The 20,326-nt window shown below is 40.2% G+C and overlaps 1 protein-coding gene across 1 annotated transcript in view; it reads right to left on the bottom strand.

The window, feature by feature from the left end:
- Positions 1–3,082: 3,082 nt before the first annotated feature.
- The window catches only part of ggt5a (gamma-glutamyltransferase 5a), a 223,320-nt gene continuing 206,076 nt past the window's right edge, over positions 3,083–20,326 (bottom strand). The window contains exons 10-15 of the mRNA XM_034169431.1: positions 16,936–17,066; positions 16,668–16,852; positions 11,027–11,118; positions 3,433–3,539; positions 3,166–3,276; positions 3,083–3,094 (exon numbers count right to left, since the gene is read on the bottom strand). Coding sequence (XP_034025322.1) covers positions 3,083–3,094; positions 3,166–3,276; positions 3,433–3,539; positions 11,027–11,118; positions 16,668–16,852; positions 16,936–17,066 — 638 coding nt within the window. The remainder of the gene's footprint in view (positions 3,095–3,165; positions 3,277–3,432; positions 3,540–11,026; positions 11,119–16,667; positions 16,853–16,935; positions 17,067–20,326) is intronic.

Genomic DNA, 20,326 nt, shown 5'->3' with positions numbered 1-20,326 from the left:
ATACATGATGGCTGATATTTATAAACATAAAATGACATATATTTTGGGATATATAAACACATATATTATATATTTATGCTAAATATATTGTAATATATGGAAAGCGGCAATCATTTGTATATTTTACAATATATTGCAATATATTTTGTGAATATATAATATGGTGTGTAATATATGTATTCACACATGTATAATACATTTACCATATATTGAACATATATGTGACAATATATTTTTACATAAATTACCAATACATTTGCCCATATAAATTGCAATACACGATGGCTGATATTTATAAACATAAAATTACATATATTTTGGGATATATAAACACATATATCAACACGGAGGTGTTTTTCCTGTGCCGCCGCACCGCGTCGGCTGCGTCCCGACGCGCGGACCCGTCCGCACGTCTTTCATTAAAAAAATCTCCTTTAACAGTGGAATATCCGGATAAAATGCTGAAACCGACTTCTTCTGAAACTTCTCTGTTCTCTCACGACGTCCTGGATCAATAGAGCCTGAAATGTGGAGGTTTTCAGCTTGAACAGGCTGACGACGGCGGCTGAGAGCGCTGCACGACGTCTCGCACCGTGGGAAGTCCTTAAAGCGACAGAATCACCTCAAAATCTCTCATCAGCCGTTAAAATTTTCACTGAAAACCAGCTTAATTTTTCGAACCATGTCCACTTCGATGTGTCTCACAGGTTTAGAAAAAATTTTGATCAAACAAAGCGCCAGTCTCTCAGCAACTTCTCAGACAAAGGAATTCCGACGAGGGGCTGGACGACTCCTCCCACAAGGAGTGCTCACAGGCGAATGACGTCACTGACAGGCGTGGAAAAACTCACGCATGCGCACGAGGGTTCAAGCATGTCTGACGTAAAAACATATGAATGAAATCCATATAGTTTTTGAAAAAAATAAAAAGGACCGTTACTTTATTGACAGACCTCGTATTATATATTCATGCTAAATATATTGTAATATATGGAAAGCGGCAATCATTTGTATATTTTACAATATATTGCAATATATTTTGTGAATATATAATATGGTGTGTAATATATGTATCAACAATATATTAATCCATGTATTTACAATATATAATGTATTGGAGGTAATAATGTATTGAAATATATTTCAATATATTAAAGAAAATATATTGGTAAATATATTTTCTTTTCGTAAGGGTTAATCTACAACGTTGTGTAAAATGTAAATAAAAACAGAATACAATGATTTGCAAATCCTCTTCAACCTATATTCAACTGAATACACCACAAAGACAAGATATTTAATGTTCAAACTGATAAACTTTATTGTTTTTGTGCAAATATTTGCTCATTTGCCTGCAACACATTTCAAAAAAGCTGGGACAGTGGTATGTTTACCACTGTGTTACATCACCTTTCCATCTAACAACACTCAGTAAGTGTTTGGGAACTGAGGGCACTAATTGTTGAAGCTTCGTAGGTGGAATTCTTTCCCATTCTTGCTTGATGTACAACTTCATTTGTTCTTCAGTCCGGGGTCTCCATTGTCGTATTTTGCGCTTCATAATGCGCCATACATTTTCAATGGGTGACAGGTCTGGACTGCAGGCAGGCCAGTCTAGTACTCTACCTGTACTCTTTTACTATGAAGCCATGCTGTTGTAACACGTGCAGAATGTGGCTTGGCATTGTCTTGCTGAAATAAACAGGGACGTCCCTGAAAAAGACATTGCTTGGATGGCAGCATGTGTTGCTTCAAAACCTGGATGTTTCTTTCAGCATTGATGCTGCCATCACAGATGTGTAAGTTGCCCATGCCATGGGCACTAACACACCCCCATACCATCACAGATGCTGGCTTTTGTACTTTGCGCTGGTAACAATCTGGATAGTCTTTTTCCTCTTTTGTCCGGAGGACACAACGTCCATGATTTCCAAAAACAATATGAAATGTGGACTCATCAGACCACAGCACACTTTTCCACTTTGCATCTGTCCATTTCAAATGAGCTCGGGCCCAGAGAAGGCGGTGGCGTTTCTGGATGTTGTTGATATATGGCTTTTGCTTTGCATGGTAGAGTTTTAACTTGCACTTGTAGATGTAGCGACAAACTGTGTTAACTGACAATGATTTTCTGAAGTGTTCCTGAGCCCACGCGGTAAAACGTTTTACACAATGATGTCGGTTTTTAATGCAGTGCTGCCTGAGGGATCGAAGGTCATTTCAGTGTTGGTTTTCGGCCTTGCCGCTTACATGTAGAAAGCTTTCCAGATTCTCTGAATCTTCTGATTATATTATGGACTGTAGATGATGGAATCTCTAAATTCCTTGCAATTGAACATTGAGAAACATAGTTCTTAAACTGTCGGACTATTGTTTATGCAGTTGTTCACAAAGTGGTGATCCTCGCCCCATCTTTGCTTGTGAATGGCTGAGCCTTTTGGTGATGCTCTTTTTATACCTAATCATGAGTGTCCTCAGTTCAAAAACTTATTGAGTGTTGTTAGAAGGAAAGGTGATGTAACACAGTGGTAAACATACCACTGTCACAGTTTTTTTTTAATGTGCTGCCGGCATCCATTTCAAAATGAGCAAATATTTGCAAACACAATCAAGTCTATCAGTTTGAACATTAAATATCTTGTCATTATTGTATTCTATTTTTATTTACGTTTTACACAATGTCCCAACTTCATTGGAATTGGGGTTGTATTTACAATTATACTATGTACTTACACTAAATAAAATCATGTTTAATATTGATTGATGATTTACCGCCACCTGCTGGAATAGCATGTAGGTCCAGAATGTAATTTTCAATGTCCATTGTTCAGTGTTCTTCACTAATATCCACATTTTCTCCGAAAATATTAGTCTTATCACCCTTCCCTTCTTGAACGTTCATCCTTCACCCAAAATACATAAGCATACCAAACTTTAAATGTCAGCTCTCTCCAGTTTCTCCGTGATCGAAGCCATACACTCATGCACGCATGCACACAGAGGCCACTTGGCTATTAATGTATAGAATTAACAACATTTAGTCTCAGTATGAACTGATAAAGCTCAGTTTGTTTAGAAATGTTTACACACGTGTCTGTTCATACACAGCAAAAGGTAAATGTAGGTTTTGTGATCAAGCAGCAATTCATGTTTTGTGTTGAGTACCTTATCAAAATGACATTCAAACTTCACTGCCGCCTGAGAATTGACAAAAACAACTGGAGCAGCAATTGCATCTTTAAGGCTTTTCCCAAACCAAAGGTGGTTCATGATGGCCTAGAAAAGAGGCAGAGAAACCGAACAGACGGCCACAATCACATTAGATTCTGCTTCTTGAAGGCATCACTCACCATGGCAACAATGAGGAGAATTATTCTACAGCAGTTTGTCTTCATAGGATAAATCAATTGTGTGATTGCCATGGACAAGTACTGAGGCCAACCCAGCTGTGATCACACTCCCACCAGTGGATCCAATCACTAGCAGTTTGGAGTCAGACTTCAGCACAGCAGGACTCATGGAGGAGGGAGGCTGTTCCCCTGTGAACACAACAAAGGCCTGACTGACAGCACGAGTCAGATGCATCAAAGAGGCAAGAACAAGACCATTAGAAATGCAAACAATGGCGCTTCTTTGAATGCTGCTGAGTCGCAGGCGTGTCTGAGAGGGTGAAGGACATTTATTCATCCCTGACATGTGCAGCTGAAACCTGTTCATTCTGCAGACCACAGCACCAGTGATCTAGTTTTATCCTCTGAACAATTTGTACTTAGAAATTGCACTTAGTGCCTTTGTGTAGACACTCTGAAGCCTTGTGATCCTTGCCACAGTGATAGCACATTGGCCTTGATGGTGGGTCTGGACCGGACTTCTTGAATGTGTCTGAAGACTTCCTAGGCGATCCTTTGAGTCATTCCTGATTCAGGACGACTTGGGCTTTAACGTCATAGCGATGAAATTGGTGGCACAGAATGTACTGAATCTTGCACATTAGTCTTTCCACAGTTCTATGGTGTGATTGAATCCAACGAACGGCGGTGTTGCTTTGGCCGCGGTGGCTCCTCTGCTGAGCGCCATTTTTAGGATGCCCAGTTCTTCCTTATGCTGCCTTACCTGAAGCTCAAGCTCTCGATTCGCTTCTTTCGGCTGATTTTCCATCTCCTTCTTGTGCTGCTCACGCTGGATTTGCAGCTGCTCCTGTAGCACTTTAATTAGATCAGCTATAGCTGTCTCATTTATGATGCATCTAAATTCACTGTATCCTCAAATGAAAATGGAGATCCTGCCAACGCCAGGAAAGCTCTGTTGTATTCCACAGAGAAAGATGCTCTTCAACAACAAATACTTTATTAACAAATCCTTGGCTATTTTACAAGAAAGATTCAAATTACAAGTGCTGGGAAAAACATTCCCAGAGGGCTGCCTGTCTGCCTGATGTACTGTTCAAGTTGTGTACTTAGAATACTACAGAGCATTCTAGAACTTTGTGGAAAATGCTAGTAAAAGCTACAGAAACTTTTAGAAAAGCATAGAACTAAGTGGAACATTACAGAATATGCAGGAAACTTTGAGAAGGTTATAAAATGTTGTAGCCCCTCCCCAATCGGACCGGGAGTGACATGTCGCATGTTCTCCTTGAATTTCAGGCTGTCTGAGTGGTGTCCAAAAAATGAGGTGGGCTTCATAGATAATTGGCAAAGCTTCTGGGGAAAACCTGGTCTTGTTAGGAGAGACGGCATCCATCCCACTTTGGATGGAGCAGCTCTCATTTCTAGAAATCTGGCCAATTTTCTTAAATCCTCCAAACCGTGACTTTCCAGGGTTGGGACCAGGAAGCAGAGTTGTAGTCTTACACACCTCTCTGCAGCTTCTCTCCCCCTGCCATCCCCTCATTACCCCATCCCCGTAGAGACAGTGCCTGCTCCCAGACTACCAACAACCAGTAAAAATCTATTTAAGCATAAAAATTCAAAAAGAAATAATAATATAGCACCTTCAACTGCACCACAGACTAAAACAGTTAAATGTGGTCTATTAAACATTAGATCTCTCTCTTCTAAGTCCCTGTTAGTAAATTATATAATAATGGATCAACATATTGATTTATTCTGCCTTACAGAAACCTGGTTACAGCAGGATGAATATGTTAGTTTAAATGAGTCAACACCCCCGAGTCATACTAACTGCCAGAATGCTCGTAGCACGGGCCGAGGCGGAGGATTAGCAGCAATCTTCCATTCCAGCTTATTAATTAATCAAAAACCCAGACAGAGCTTTAATTCATTTGAAAGATTGTCTCTTAGTCTTGTCCATCCAAATTGGAAGTCCCAAAAACCAGTTTTATTTGTTGTTATCTATCGTTCACCTGGTCGTTACTGTGAGTTTCTCTGTGAATTTTCAGACCTTTTGTCTGACTTAGTGCTTAGCTCAGATAAGATAATTATAGTGGGCAATTTTAACATCCACACAGATGCTGAGAATGACAGCCTGAACACTGCATTTAATCTATTGTTAGAGTCAATTGGCTTTGCTCAAAATGTAAATGAGTCCACCCACCACTTTAATCATACCTTAGATCTTGTTCTGACTTATGGTATGGAAATTGAAGACTTAACAGTATTCCCTGAAAACCCCCTTCTGTCTGATCATTTCTTAATAACATTTACATTTACTCTGATGGACTACCCAGTAGTGGGGAATAAGTTTCATTACAGTAGAAGTCTTTCAGAAAGCGCTGTAACTAGGTTTAAGGATATGATTCCTTCTTTATGTTCTCCAATGCCATATACCAACACAGGGCAGAGTAGCTACCTAAACTCTGTGAGTGAGATAGATTATCTCGTCAATAGTTTTATACCCTCATTGAGGACAACTTTGGATGCTGTAGCTCCTCTGAAAAAGAGAGCCTTAAGTCAGAAGTGCCTGACTCCGTGGTATGACTCACAAACTCGCAGCTTAAAGCAGATAACCTGTAAGTTGAAGAGGAAATGGCATCTCACTAATTTAGAAGATCTTCACTTAGCCTGGAAAAAGAGTCTGTTGCTCTATAAAAAAGCCCTCCGTAAAGCTAGGACATCTTACTACTCATCACTAATTGAAGAAATAAGCACAACCCCAGGTTTCTTTTCAGCACTGTAGCCAGGCTGACAAAGAGTCAGAGCTCTATTGAGCCGAGTATTCCTTTAACTTTAACTAGTAATGACTTCATGACTTTCTTTGCTAATAAAATTTTAACTATTAGAGAAAAAATTACTCATAACCATCCCAAAGACATATCATTCTCTTTGGCTGCTTTCAGTGATGCCGGTATTTGGTTAGACTCTTTCTCTCCGATTGTTCTGTCTGAGTTATTTTCATTAGTTACTTCCTCCAAACCATCAACATGTCTATTAGACCCCATTCCTACCAGGCTGCTCAAGGAAGCCCTACCATTAATTAATGCTTCGATCTTAAATATGATCAATCTGTCTTTATTAGTTGGCTATGTACCACAGGCTTTTAAGGTGGCAGTAATTAAACCATTACTTAAAAAGCCATCACTTGACCCAGCTATCTTAGCTAATTATAGGCCAATCTCCAACCTTCTTTTTCTCTCAAAAATTCTTGAAAGGGTAGTTGTAAAACAGCTAACTGATCATCTGCAGAGGAATGGTCTATTTGAAGAGTTTCAGTCAGGGTTTAGAATTCATCATAGTACAGAAAGAGCATTAGTGAAGGTTACAAATGATCTTCTTATGGCCTCAGACAGTGGACTCATCTCTGTGCTTGTTCTGTTAGACCTCAGTGCTGCTTTTGATACTGTTGACCATAAAATTTTATTACAGAGATTAGAGCATGCCATAGGTATTAAAGGCACTGTGCTGCGGTGGTTGGAATCATATTTATCTAATAGATTACAATTTGTTCATGTAAATGGGGAATCTTCTTCACAGACTAAGGTTAATTATGGAGTTCCACAAGGTTCTGTGCTAGGACCAATTTTATTCACTTTATACATGCTTCCCTTAGGCAGTATTATTAGACGGCATTGCTTAAATTTTCATTGTTACGCAGATGATACTCAGCTTTATCTATCCATGAAGCCAGAGGACACACACCAATTAGCTAAACTGCAGGATTGTTGTTGTTTAATGCTGACAAATTATACAGTATTTCTTGTCTTTCTGATGCCTGATTCTGTTTTTTTCTCTCTGTTTAAGGTGCAGCTTGTTCCAGAGATGGGAGTTGTGTTCGTGTTGGTGATCCTCCTGTCCTGTGCGCCGATAGCATTTCTTGTATATTCGTCTGTAAATTGTTCTGTGAATTGTTCTATAATTTATGTTTTGTAGCATGGCCCAAGCTGAGGGTCACCGCTTTGAGTCTGGTCTGCTTGAGGTTTCTTCCTCAGAGGGAGTTTTTCCTTACTGCTGCTATGGGGGTTGGTAACGTTAGACCTTACCTGTGTGAAGTACTTTCAGGCAACTCTGTTGTGATTTGGTGCTATATAAATGAAAATAAATTGAAATTAAATTGAAATAAATAAGTGACATGAACTGTGGTCAGATGATGGATTTCACTGTAGCTCATCTGTTGGTCTGGGTGAACTAATAAAACCTGATATACTTTTTGGATAAAAGATGAAAAACTGTCAAGAAATTGTGCGAGTGCAGCATGTGATTTGTTGAAAACAGTGCAAAGTTAAGGGCCCCTTCACATATAATGCGACTGAAGCTGACTAGTGCACGAAGGAGGAATTGCATGCTATTTGTGATAAATTGGAGCTGCCTCCAACGCCTTGTACACCTGTCACTACAACAATTTGCACACACCAGCGGCCGAAAGACAGAGAGTGCTCTGTGAGAGCCCATTTGATCCCTCTCGCAGCAGGTGTCGGACAAATAAATTCCAGGTAACACACGAACATCCAACACCGCTCACTGGACACAAAGAAAATGTGTGGCCATTTGCACTATCAGCACGAAAACAGTGAGCAGAGGACCACTTCCGAGCTGGATGTGAAATTTGTCTAAGTACCCCCACAAGACGTGGCATGCATGTGTTTCACTTCCCCCGTAACACATGTGCCGTGCCGGGGGGGAGCACACTTGCATGGATTGCTAATATGTACGTACAAATGGAGACTGGCTAGCCATGTCTGAGCGCACACAGCACGGTGAACCTCCTCCCAGCTAATTGCCGGCCAGAGACTCACTGAGAGCTGCAGATGACGGCTCAGTGCACACGATGTGTCACATTAAAAACACAGATACCACAGCCAGGACAGGTAGATTCATAAGTACTGCAATAACTGCGTACCCAATTGCATGACAAATAACTAAAAAAAATGGTCACATAACACAGAAACAGTGACATTGGTGTGTGAGCTGAACTGACGGGCCGTGGCTGCCGACAGCAGCAGCTGTTGAGATCTCTGGTTCTAGACGTCATGGCTGGGGAACACTTACCGTGTTTTGACTGATATGACCTTACAACTGTCCACCATGACACGCTTGTGTCTGCTTGCTGTCCTTACGTGGACATACATAAAAACAGATATTGCGACAGGTTGCAGCGAGCGAGCGCACACTGCACACATTGACAGGCTGTCCCAGGTGAAATGGAAGATCAGATCATAACATGCAGCAGGTGATCTGAATGTCACGTCACCCATATGAGCTTGGTTCCACATGAGGCAGTGTCTGTCCTGCAGCGCGCTAACCACAGGACATGCGTTGAGCTGGACAAGCACACAGGGTCAGCTGGACACGCAGGCCAGCAGATGTGGACATGATAAGAGTGCAGTGCTTCATTTTTGTCATGTCATGACTTGATGTCTATGACCAAGGGTCATCTACAGAGGAACAAACGGTTCATACTTGTATTGTCTGCTCGATAAGAGGGATTCAATAAAATGTGTGTTTTTTTATGGTGTGTGTAAGTGTGTGTGTGTGTTTTCTCCACAGCAGAGGCGCGATGTGGTGCAACATGTTCCAGCTGCTTGCACTGTGTTCATGCATGCTTGTGTGCATGAACAAAACCATTGCCAGTTTGGTTTGTGGATTTTCTTCCGTCTTTCATGTTATGTGTTCCAAACCAACAAATTTAATGCCTCGCAAATGTGAAGAAATTATGAAAAACTGCTTATACAACTAAATACTACAACCCCTGGCAAAAATTATGGAATCACCGGCCTCGGAGGATGTTCATTCAGTTGTTTAATTTTGTAGAAAAAAAGCAGATCACAGACATGACACAAAACTAAAGTCATTTCAAATGGCAACTTTCTGGCTTTAAGAAACACTATAAGAAATCAGGAAAAAAAAGATTGTGGCAGTCAGTAACGGTTACTTTTTTAAACCAAGCAGAGGGAAAAAATATGGAATCACTCAATTCTGAGGAAAAAATTATGGAATCACCCTGTAAATTTTCATCCCCCAAATTAACACCTGCATCAAATCAGATCTGCTCATTGACATTGACCCTATGTGTCTTTTTGCAAGGAATGTTTTTGCAGTTTTTGCTCTATGGCAAGATGCATTATCATCTTGAAAAATGATTTAATCATCCCCAAACATCCTTTCAATTGTCCAAAATATCAACATAAACTTCTGCATTTATTGATGATGTAATGACAGCCATCTCCCCAGTGCCTTTACCTGACATGCAGCCCCATATCATCAATGACTGTGGAAATGTACATGTTCTCTTCAGGCAGTCATCTTTATAAATCTCATTGGAACGGCACCAAACAAAAGTTCCAGCATCATCACCTTGCCCAATGCAGATTCGAGATTCATCACTGAATATGACTTTCATCCAGTCATCCACAGTCCACAATTGCTTTTCCTTAGCCCATTGTAACCTTGTTTTTTTCTGTTTAGGTGTTAATGATGCCTTTTGTTTAGCTTTTCTATATGTAAATCCCATTTCCTTTAGGCGGTTTCTTACAGTTCGGTCACAGACGTTGACTCCAGTTTCCTCCCATTCGTTCCTCATTTGTTTTGTTGTACATTTTTCGATTTTTGAGACATATTGCTTTAAGTTTTCTGTCTTGACGCTTTGTCTTCCTTGGTCTACCAGTATGTTTGCCTTTAACAACCTTCCCATGTTGTTTGTGTTTGGTCCAGAGTTTAGACACAGCTGACTGTGAACAACCAACATCTTTTGCAACATTGCGTGATGATTTACTCTCTTTTAAGAGTTTGATAATCCTCTCCTTTGTTTCAATTGACATCTCTCGTGTTGGAGCCATGATTCATGTCAGTCCACTTGGTGCAACAGCTCTCCAAGGTGTGTTCACTCCTTTTTAGATGCAGACTAACGAGCAGATCTGATATGATGCAGGTGTTAGTTTTGGAGATGAAAATTTACAGGGTGATTCCATAATTTTTTCCTCAGAATTGAGTGATTCCATATTTTTTTCCTCTGCTTGGTCTAAAAAGTAACCGTTACTGACTGCCACAATCTTTTTTTCTTGATTTCTTATAGTGTTTCTTAAAGCCAGAAAGTTGCCATTTGAAATGACTTTAGTTTTGTGTCATGTCTGTGATCTGCTTTTTTTCTACAAAATTAAACAACTGAATGAACATCCTCCGAGGCCGGTGATTCCATAATTTTTGCCAGGGGTTGTAGTTTAGTGATTCACAGGATTGCTAAAAAAGCAGTTTGAACATAATAGTTTTAAGTTTGTAGCGTCAACAGCGGATGCTACTATTATTGTGAACACCCCCTTTTCTACTTTTTTTTACTAATAGCCCAATTTCATAGCCTTAAGAGTGTGCATATCATGAATGCTTGGTCTTGTTGGATTTGTGAGAATCTTCTGAATCTACTGGTACCTTGTTTCCCATGTAACAATAAGAAATGTACTCAAAACCTGGATTAATCTTTTTAGTCACATAGCACTACTATTATTCTGAACACTACTGTATGTTAACGTCTGACCGCAACTGTAGCACAAAGCATCAACTCTGGGTCCAACCTGTACCAAAGAACCATTCAGATCTTATTGCATTCAGCAGAAAAAGCTTCATGCTTATTTGATTACCAGGAAAGATGTGTTCTACTCTCCCACAAAAGTCACACAGCTGGTTGTTGAGAATAACTCCAGTACTTTGAGAGATGAACTTTGAGCCAAATCTGTGAGGACAGAACATCAGATAAGATCCGTTAGCAGCACGACAGTATTAATGCACTGTTTAAAATGCAGAAATAACACCTGTTCCAAACACAGTTTTTTCCTGTTCCTTACATAAAAGAAACGGATCCAAGTTTCTTAGCATAATACTTCTGAATATCATGAATATCAACAGTGCCTTTTTGCAGCCTGTGTAGATTTTCGTAAAGCATTCGACTCAGGTTTTTGGGCTGCTCTCTGGGACATCCTGAGCCTTCATGGGATCCCAGAGAAGTTGCTGGACATCATATCAAGGCTATACAGAGATACTGTGACTGCTGTACCGAGTGGGGACGCACGCTCTAAAAAATGAGCCCCTGTTTCAACCAGAAAAAGTGATGTAACAATTTGCATAGATTTTTTTAAAGTTATGTCAACTTAACTCAAGTTATTTTAACTTAAGTGGAGAAGTCTTGTGGCATTAACTCAATAGAAAGTTGAAATAACTGAGTTGAAATCACTTTAAAAAATCTGTGCAAATTGTTACATCAGTTTTTCTGGTTGAGACAGCAGTTCCTTTTTAGAGCGCAGACTCGAGACTCAGGGGTATATTATGGCCCCAATGCTGCTCAAGGCTTGGATGGAATGGGTGTTGGGTAGGATTGTGGAAACCAGTGGCTTAGGTGCCTTTATCAGTAAAGAAAGGTTTACTGACCTTGACTTCATGGACATTGCTGCATTCTAAAAAATGAACCAGTCTCAATGAAAAAAAGTGATGTAACAATTTGTATAGATTTTTCAAAATTATTTCAACTAAACTAGAGAAGTCTTGTGGCATTAACTCAGTTGAAAGTGGAAATAACTGAGTTGAAATAACTTAAACTCTATGAAAACTGTTACGCCAGTGTTTCTCGTTGACACAGCAGTTCCTTTTTTAGAGTACGTGATCTTTGCAGAATGAATGGATACTTTGATTGCAGCACTTGTGAAGCTGAGAGAGGAATCGGATGTCTGGGTTTGGCTGTTGTGCTATTTAATGTCTGTCTATTTCTTGTGGAAATGTCTGTATGTTTTACACTTTTATACAGTTTCCTTGGGATAGCAATAAAGTTGAAGTTGAAACTGCCATTGTCCTGGATCAAGTCTAACATCCAGGGTTGACATCCTGGTCTCAGCCTTCAGAAGTGTTTCTGTTTCTAGTGAAAGTTTTGAATTTAGATTGGATTAGACAGAACTTTATTAATCCCTTGGGAAGACTTCCTCAGGGAAATTGAGGTTCCAGCATCATTGTATAGCAGCACACAGGGTAAGAAGCACACAGGAGCATCAAAGTGAAAAAAAGAAAAAAAAACTTGTAGAGATATTTAATTATCTCAGCAGTGACATACATGTCTCAAAATTACCACGAACGAGCCTGAATGGGAAACACAGACAATTTTCAAACCACATTCGTGAGGAGCAGACATTCGTACAGCCATGTACGAATGTCGTATGAATACCCAGAATATGTATGTGTCAAATCTGCCTTGAATGATTTGCACACATTTGGAGTGCAGCAACTCTTGAATCCAGGTCGACTACCCAGAGTGCAGGTCGAATGCGGACACAACACATCATGAAACATGACAAAATAAAATAAAAAAGAGAAGAATAAAAAGAAAATAGCACAAAACCCCACAATGCCGGCAGAATGCAGTAGGAATATGCAGCTCGAATGCCGTACGTGCCATCTGAGGTCTGGGTGGCAGAGTGAGCACTGAAGTCTGCACATCTGAAGACATGCCGCGTCCCACTGCTGGATGTTGAATGACATCCAACCCATGAACTGATGTTCATGGGTTGGATGCCCACTCCCCCCTCCGTTGCACATACTCCCCCTCTCTCACTCTCTCTGGATGTGATTAGCAGACAGCCGAATGCCCTGCTGACCAGATCTGTTCACGCACGAGCGGTAAAGCATCAGATGATGTGTGAGCATACATGAGCAGCAGGTGATCAGAAGATCCAGCCTGATGCATGTGCAGCACTTCTATCAGCTGTTATGGGCACGCACAGTGCAGGGTGTGGATGGTCCAGCCTCATGCACGCTCACAGCGCAGGAGGCTATGAGATCACCGGAGGCCTTTCCCCACTTTGAACGTAGCTCGACAGTGGTATGCATGTGCTCTACATTCGAGCTGTCCGTGCAGATGTGCCTGACTATGTGCATTGCACTCAAGAATGCTGTATGAGGATTTCAAATGCAGCTCAGATTTGCCCAAATGTAGTTCTAATGTCCATTTGTGTGGCACAGTCGGGATGCAGGCACGGTCATCTGGCCAGAATTCAACATGCTCAATCAATTTGAACAGCCCTTCGAACGCTGTCCGAGTGCTTCACATTGCATATGAATTACCAAATGAATATTACGACTGCAGTTAGATTGCAGTATGACTGCACTTTGACCGCCATTCAATTGTTTTCCAACATAAGTGTAGAGTGCACATGCTCTGGCTGCACGAATATGCCGACTGCTGTGAGAATGCTGTACAAGGTGTTCGAATGCAGCTTGAATTTGCCTGAATGTGGCTGAAATCCTCATTCGTACGGCATTAAAGCTCATTTGGACCAAAGGCAGTTCTGTGGTGTTGTGGATGCACCACATGCTCCCAGAGCTGACTTGAGTATACTGTCAGTTATACAGTTATATTATTCCAATAATATTTAAAGTATACTTTGTTTGTAACGACAAGTATACCAAAAAATTAAAATCACAGTATACTTGGTGTATACTGACAACTACGGTGGGAGACCAAAGTATGCTTGGGTAGTAGTGACAGTATACAAGGAAGTAAAAGGATACTCGGGTGACGTGTAAAACCATGCTTTTAGTGGATTATATCTATAAGAACCAAGTGTCTCCAGGAAATACACAAATCAGTGGCTCCAAAACTGGACTTAATGGTTGAAGAGGTGAGCTTCTGACCACTGGATTCCGAGCAAAAATCTCAGACGGTGAAATCACTGAAGTCCCTTAGATATATTTTACTTAAATAAACTAAACGTGCATTTTAAGTATATAATTACTACCTATAAGTTTGCTTGCACTGTAAAATAAAACTAGTTGTGTTATCAAACTTTACTACTCTTACAATTAAAGTGTGTCAGGATTTGGGTTTTGTCTGGTTTTGTTTTCATGGTTTTGTTGTGTTATGTTGCTTTTCAGTGTGTATTCTCTTGTTGGGTTCTTTCTACTTGGGTTTTTCTGTTTCTGCCTCTCTTGTCTGTCCACTCTGAGTCTTGGTGGTGGGCGTCTCTTCCTCTCTGCCCACTCCCCCATTCTGGTGCGTTCCACACACACCTGCTTCTAATTTGCACCTCATCACCTGGGTATACAAATACCTCTCCAGTTTCCCTATTCCTTCGCAAGATTGATGCGCCTAGTGCCTTCTCTCCAGCTCTGTTTGTGTATTCTGGACCTGCTAGGCCCTTGTGTGTTTTGACCACCTGCTCGTTTCCTCGACCACGCTTTTGCCTCATGCTCCTAGTACTGTTGCTCATTTTGGACTGCCTACCTGTGTACCGGACCCCGTTTACTATTTCAGTAAACAGTTTTTACCTACAAAGCTTTGAGTCTGAATCCTGCCTTTGTGTCCTGCCACACCAGCCAACCAGACCTGATAAAGTGGACTTACAAATACACTTTTATAAAGTAAAAAGTGCACCAATTTTGTCCCAAGAATTATTGAAATTGTACACTTACAAGTATCTTATAAAATATATTTAGGAAGTAAAGTGAGGTTTGTCTAAGTTTGTCTAATAAAAAAATATATACAGTTGTATGTAAAAGTTTGGGCACCCCTGATAATTTTCATGATTTTCCTTTATAAATCATTGGTTGTTTGGATCAGACATTTCAGTTAAATATATCATACTCGTATAGCAGACAAACACAGTGATATTTGAGAAGTGAAATGAATTTTATAGGATTTACAGAATGTGTGCAACAATTCTTTAAACAAAATTAGGCAGGTGCAAAATTTTGGGCACCCCAACAGAAAAACTACATCAATATTTAGTAGATCCTCCTTTTGCAGAAATAGCAGACTTTAAATGCTTCCTATAGCTTCCAATGAGAGTCTGGATTCTGGTTGAAGGTATTTTGGACCATTTTTCTTTACAAAACTCAAATCTCAGGTTTGTTGGTTTCCAAGCATGGACAGCCCGCTTAAAATCACACCACAAATTTTCAATAATATTCAGGTCTCAGCACTGAGATGGTCATTCCAAAATGTTGTACTTGTTCCTCTGCATGAATGCCTTAGTCGATTTTGAGCAGTGTTTAGGGTCGTTGTCTTGTTGAAAGATGCAGCCCTGGTGCAACTTCAACTTTGTCACTGATTCATGAACATTGTTCTCAAGAATCTGCTGATATTGATTGAATCCATGTGACCCTCAACTTTAACAAGATTCCCAGTACCTGCACTGGCCACACAGCCCCACAGCATGATGGAACCACCTCCAAATTTTACTGTAGGTAGCAAGTGTTTTTCTTGGAATGCCGTGTTCTTTTTCAGCCATGCATACTGCCCCTTGTTATGTCCAAATAACTCAATTTTAGTTTAATCAGTCCACAGCACTTTTTTCCAAAATGAAGTTGGCTTGTCCAAATGTCCTTTAGCATATCTCAAGCAAATCTGTTTGTGGCGTGTACGCAGAAAAGGCTTCCTCTGCATTACAGCATTATCTTTTTGTGCAAAGTGCGCTGTATAGTTGAATGATGCTCAGAGACACTATCTGCAGAAAGATCATGTTGTAGGTCTTTGGAGCAGGTCTGTGGGTTGACTATGATTGTTCTCACCATCCTTCTCTTCATCTTATCTGAGATTTTTCTTGTCCTGCCACTTTAGGACTTAACTAGTACTGTGCCTGCTGTCTTCCATTTCCTCACTATGTTCCTCACAGTGGAAACTGACAACTGAAATCTCTGAGACAGCTTTTTGTATTCTTCCCCTAAACCATGATGTTAAACAATCTTCGTTTTCGGGTAATTTGACAGTTGTTTAGAGGCTCCCATGTTGCCACTCATTAGAAGAGATGCAAAGAAGAGAAACATTTGCAAATGGCCACCTTAAATACCCTTTCGCATGACTGTATTCACCTGTGTAAGGAGATCAAGGGTCAATGAGCTTACCAAACCAATTTTGTCTTCAAATAATTAGTGCTTAATGTATTCAAATCAATAAAATGACAAGGGTGCCCAAATTTATGCACCTGCCCAATTGTGTTTAAATAATTGCAAACTTTCTTTCTGTAAATACTAGAAACTTCATTTCACTTCTCAAATAACAGTGTGTTCATCTGCTATATGATATATTTAACTGAAATCTCTGATCCAGACAACCAATGATTTATAAAGGAAAATCATGAAAATGATCAGGTGTGCCAAAACATTTGCATACAACTGTATATACTTTCTCTTTTTTTTTTTTTTTTTTGGTGAAAAGATGGCACACAAATGAAAAAGCATCATGTCTCAAAGCTCATAAACTCCCTCCCCCTGTGATTGGACAATCTGTGTCCAGATTCTGACATGTAGTTGATGGTGCTGGTGACAGACACAGCAGATCCGTCCTCGGCCACCACAGACAGGTGAGTGGTGCCCATGTCGTCCAGATACGGTGTGATGTTGTAGTACTCTGGAGCGTGAATCTTGTCGCTGCTGATCAGGCTCCTGATGTAGTTAGCAAAGCTCTCCTCCGTGAACTTCTTTGCCATCTGTGAGAAATGCAAATTACGATTAATAAATGTATATTACTATCATAACGCTTTGGATTGAATGAACATTTTGTCACACATACATCTTCTGAACTAAACTTTGGGTCGCGGATGTGTTTCTTCAATCCATTTGCAAACTTATAAGCTTCAATGAAACGGTGGTAGGTGAGAGTCTTTAGTTCACCTGTCAGCGATGCTGAATCAAGGCCATATCCTGTAAATGGCAACATTTTAAAAATACATGTCTTCACATTTTCCAAACCATTTGAACTCAGATGTCACAGAATAATCTGAAGACTGTCCACACAGTAACAGTACAGTTCCCCATTTCAAGGGGGCATGTTGTGTAAAATTGTTATTAACACCTTTTAAAATGAGTTAAGATTTTAAGTTTTGGTAACACTTAGGTATCATCATTACAGTGACATGACACTGTTAAAACCTTGACATGACACATTCATGAACATGTCATGAACATAATGTTAACATCATAAACATTTATGACTGCTGTCATTAAGTGCCATGTAGTTTTTTAATGACAAATCGACATTTTTTGGGTTGTCCTTATTATCACAACTTGACATTAATCAAAGTGACATGACAGATTCAACGCACATTAATGTAAATACCCTGGATTTGGTTCTCGTACGTGGTTTTGCGGTCATGAATATTGACATCTGGCCTCTTGCATCTTTGGTCTCTGTCCACTCACTTATTAGGTTTGCATTCATGCTGTGGAGCAACAACCTTGTCTATTATTGTGGCGACGCATTAAACCCTCAACTATGACTGAACTCAAAGCTAGACTGCCTGATATTTTAGTTTCAAGTTTGGAGAATGCTCAATCAGCAGACAGTCTTGCAGATAGTTTAAATTCAGCGCTCAAAACTACACTTGATAATATTGCGCCTCCTCTGTTAAGGCCACGCCTTCCCAAGGCACAGTCAACTTGGTTCAGTGGTTACTTGTGTGACCTCAGGCAGAAGGCTAGAGGTTTGGAACGGAAATGGCGTAGTTCCAAATTAGAGGTGTTCCACCTTGCATAGTGTGATGCTATCTTAGATTATAAGCATGCACTATTAGCTACAAAGTGGGCCTACTACTCTGATTTGATCAATAAAAACAAGCGTAACTCAAAGTTTTTGTTTGACACTGTAGCATTTCTCATTTATGGACAGCCACCTGTTGGTCACTCTTCTTTTTCAGCACAGGACTTGGATTATTTCAAAAAGAAAATAGAAGACATTAGGTTGAGCATATCTCAGCATGCCTTGGCCCAGCCAATACACCCTGCTATGGAGGTGGGTGCTACCATAGAGGTGTTACCTAGATTTACAGAATTTGATAGTATCTCATTAGGCGCGCTGACAAAACTCATGATGTCTACAAAAAGCACAACCTGCTTATTTGATCCCAGGACTGTTTAAGGACCTGTGGCCCATTCTTGGTCCGACTGTGCTGGAAATGTTTAATCTCTCAGTAACTTCTGGATCTGTTTCTAAATGTTTCAGATCTATTAGTAGTGTCAGTGGAGTGTTAGTCGTGGCAGTGGGATTACTGGAGGTGCTCTTGCGTGGTTGACATTATACCTGTCCCGTCATTCTCACTGTGTTTCACACAATAACATTAGCTCTAATCTTAGTGACATGACATTTGGGATTCCACAGGGATCTGTTTTAGGCCCCCTGCTTTTCTCCCTTTATGTAGCACCCCTTGGGCATATACTGCATCCTTTTCAATATGCTTGTAATTGCTAAATTTAGGAAGATACTGTTTTATTTGATGTAATTAATTTCAGCAACAATAGTGTTTTGCATTTAATAGACAGTGTTATGTGGGAAACATTACATTAACTTTACCAATTAAATTCAACATTTTATTTTTTCTCTTTCTCTTTTTTTAGAGTGGTTTGTTTTGGAAACAAAGTGTGATTAAAACACTCCAGCCGGAGAGCAGAGTAGAGGGTTGTATGATATGTGGACAGAATGTTGGATTAAAAATGTTGGAAATTTGAAAGTGCATGCTTGAGTTGGTGGGTGCAGGTGGACGACAGTAAAACAGAGTTGACAACTGTAACGTGTTTATAGTGCTCCTGCTGGAAGCATTAATATTGGTGAGGGTGAATTGACTGTGTTTTGACTGGGACAAGATACACTTTCATGAGGTGCTGAACAAAGGTACTGTGGACTTTCTCATTAAATGCATGAACGAATGATGAAGCACTGCTTGATTATTATCTGATGCATGCAGATTTAGTTAATGATAGAGATTATTGGACAACTTTTACATGATTACTGTCCATCTTGACCCATGTTTATTCCTGCAAACTACACATTGTTTGTGTATCTGATTCTGTCCTTGTTCAATTTTTCATTCTATTCTGAGATGAATTACTAAAAAGATACTTCAATTCACTTTCAATGATCCTACAAATTTGATGTTCTGTGCAATTAACTGTTTTGATATGACACCTCTTAATGGGTGTTCCCCCACCCCTTGGGACCCCTGCCCAGTTGATATCCTTTCTCAGGCGAGTATGGAAGGCTGTGAGCCCATGACGGGTAAGATCCCATCTTAAACCCTGGGACAACCTAAGGCAGGCACAGTCACGATTACTCGACCTTGTCTCTGTGACACTCTGACTTACTGGGTTATGTGGGTATGGCACTGGGGTACTGTGGTGGGGTTAATTTGCCTGTATGCCTACATGGTAGGCAGTGTATTGATTTGATTGGAGTATTGGGTCATTGTCGGGAATTGAATTGTTATATTAAGATCGGCCTGAATTGGAGACCATGCCTTAAAGTGTTCACCTCGGATAACTGAGGTAGCAAAGGGGATATATATATATATATATATACTCATATGCACGTAATCATTCAATCAATCATTTTTTTTTTGGTGGTTTTTGTAAGGAACATCCTGAAGGTACCAACGCTACAGGCTATGCAGCAGTTTCCGCTGACAAAATCTTTATGCTTTATTGAGCCTTTATGCTCTATCTTTACCTAGCCTGTCAGCGCAGGCTGCAAAATAGAATAGCCTTGACTGAGGCCTGTAAGTTAATGAAAAATGAAAGCGTGACTATATACACAGATAGTCAGTATGCATTTTCCACGGTTCACCTTTTCTACAACAGTGCTTCAGTATTCAAACAAGCTCTTTGGGAGCATTACAATGTGCTCCGCAGTACAGATAGTCATTATGCCTGACCCTTGAGCAAACAGTCTTTTTGGGTGGGCTGCCATTTTGAGTCATGGGCTTTGCCATGTCTCAACAACAGGGAGGATGGTTGGACTGGTAAATACTTGGACTGGTAAAGACCGGGTTTCAGGCATATGCGAAGACTCATTTTTTGATGTTTGGGTTTCAGGCAGAGCATGCTTAATTTGTGCAAAGCACAATCCACAGGGAAAGGAGATGCCAAAAATGAGGGAAATTCCCAACACCTCAATACCCATTTGAAATAATTCA

Source organism: Thalassophryne amazonica, chromosome 5 (assembly GCF_902500255.1).
Source record: "Thalassophryne amazonica chromosome 5, fThaAma1.1, whole genome shotgun sequence".
In the NCBI taxonomy this organism is placed as follows: Eukaryota; Metazoa; Chordata; class Actinopteri; order Batrachoidiformes; family Batrachoididae; genus Thalassophryne; species Thalassophryne amazonica.
Note: the sequence above shows the minus strand (reverse complement) of the source record. Positions and strands in the feature narration are given on the sequence as shown.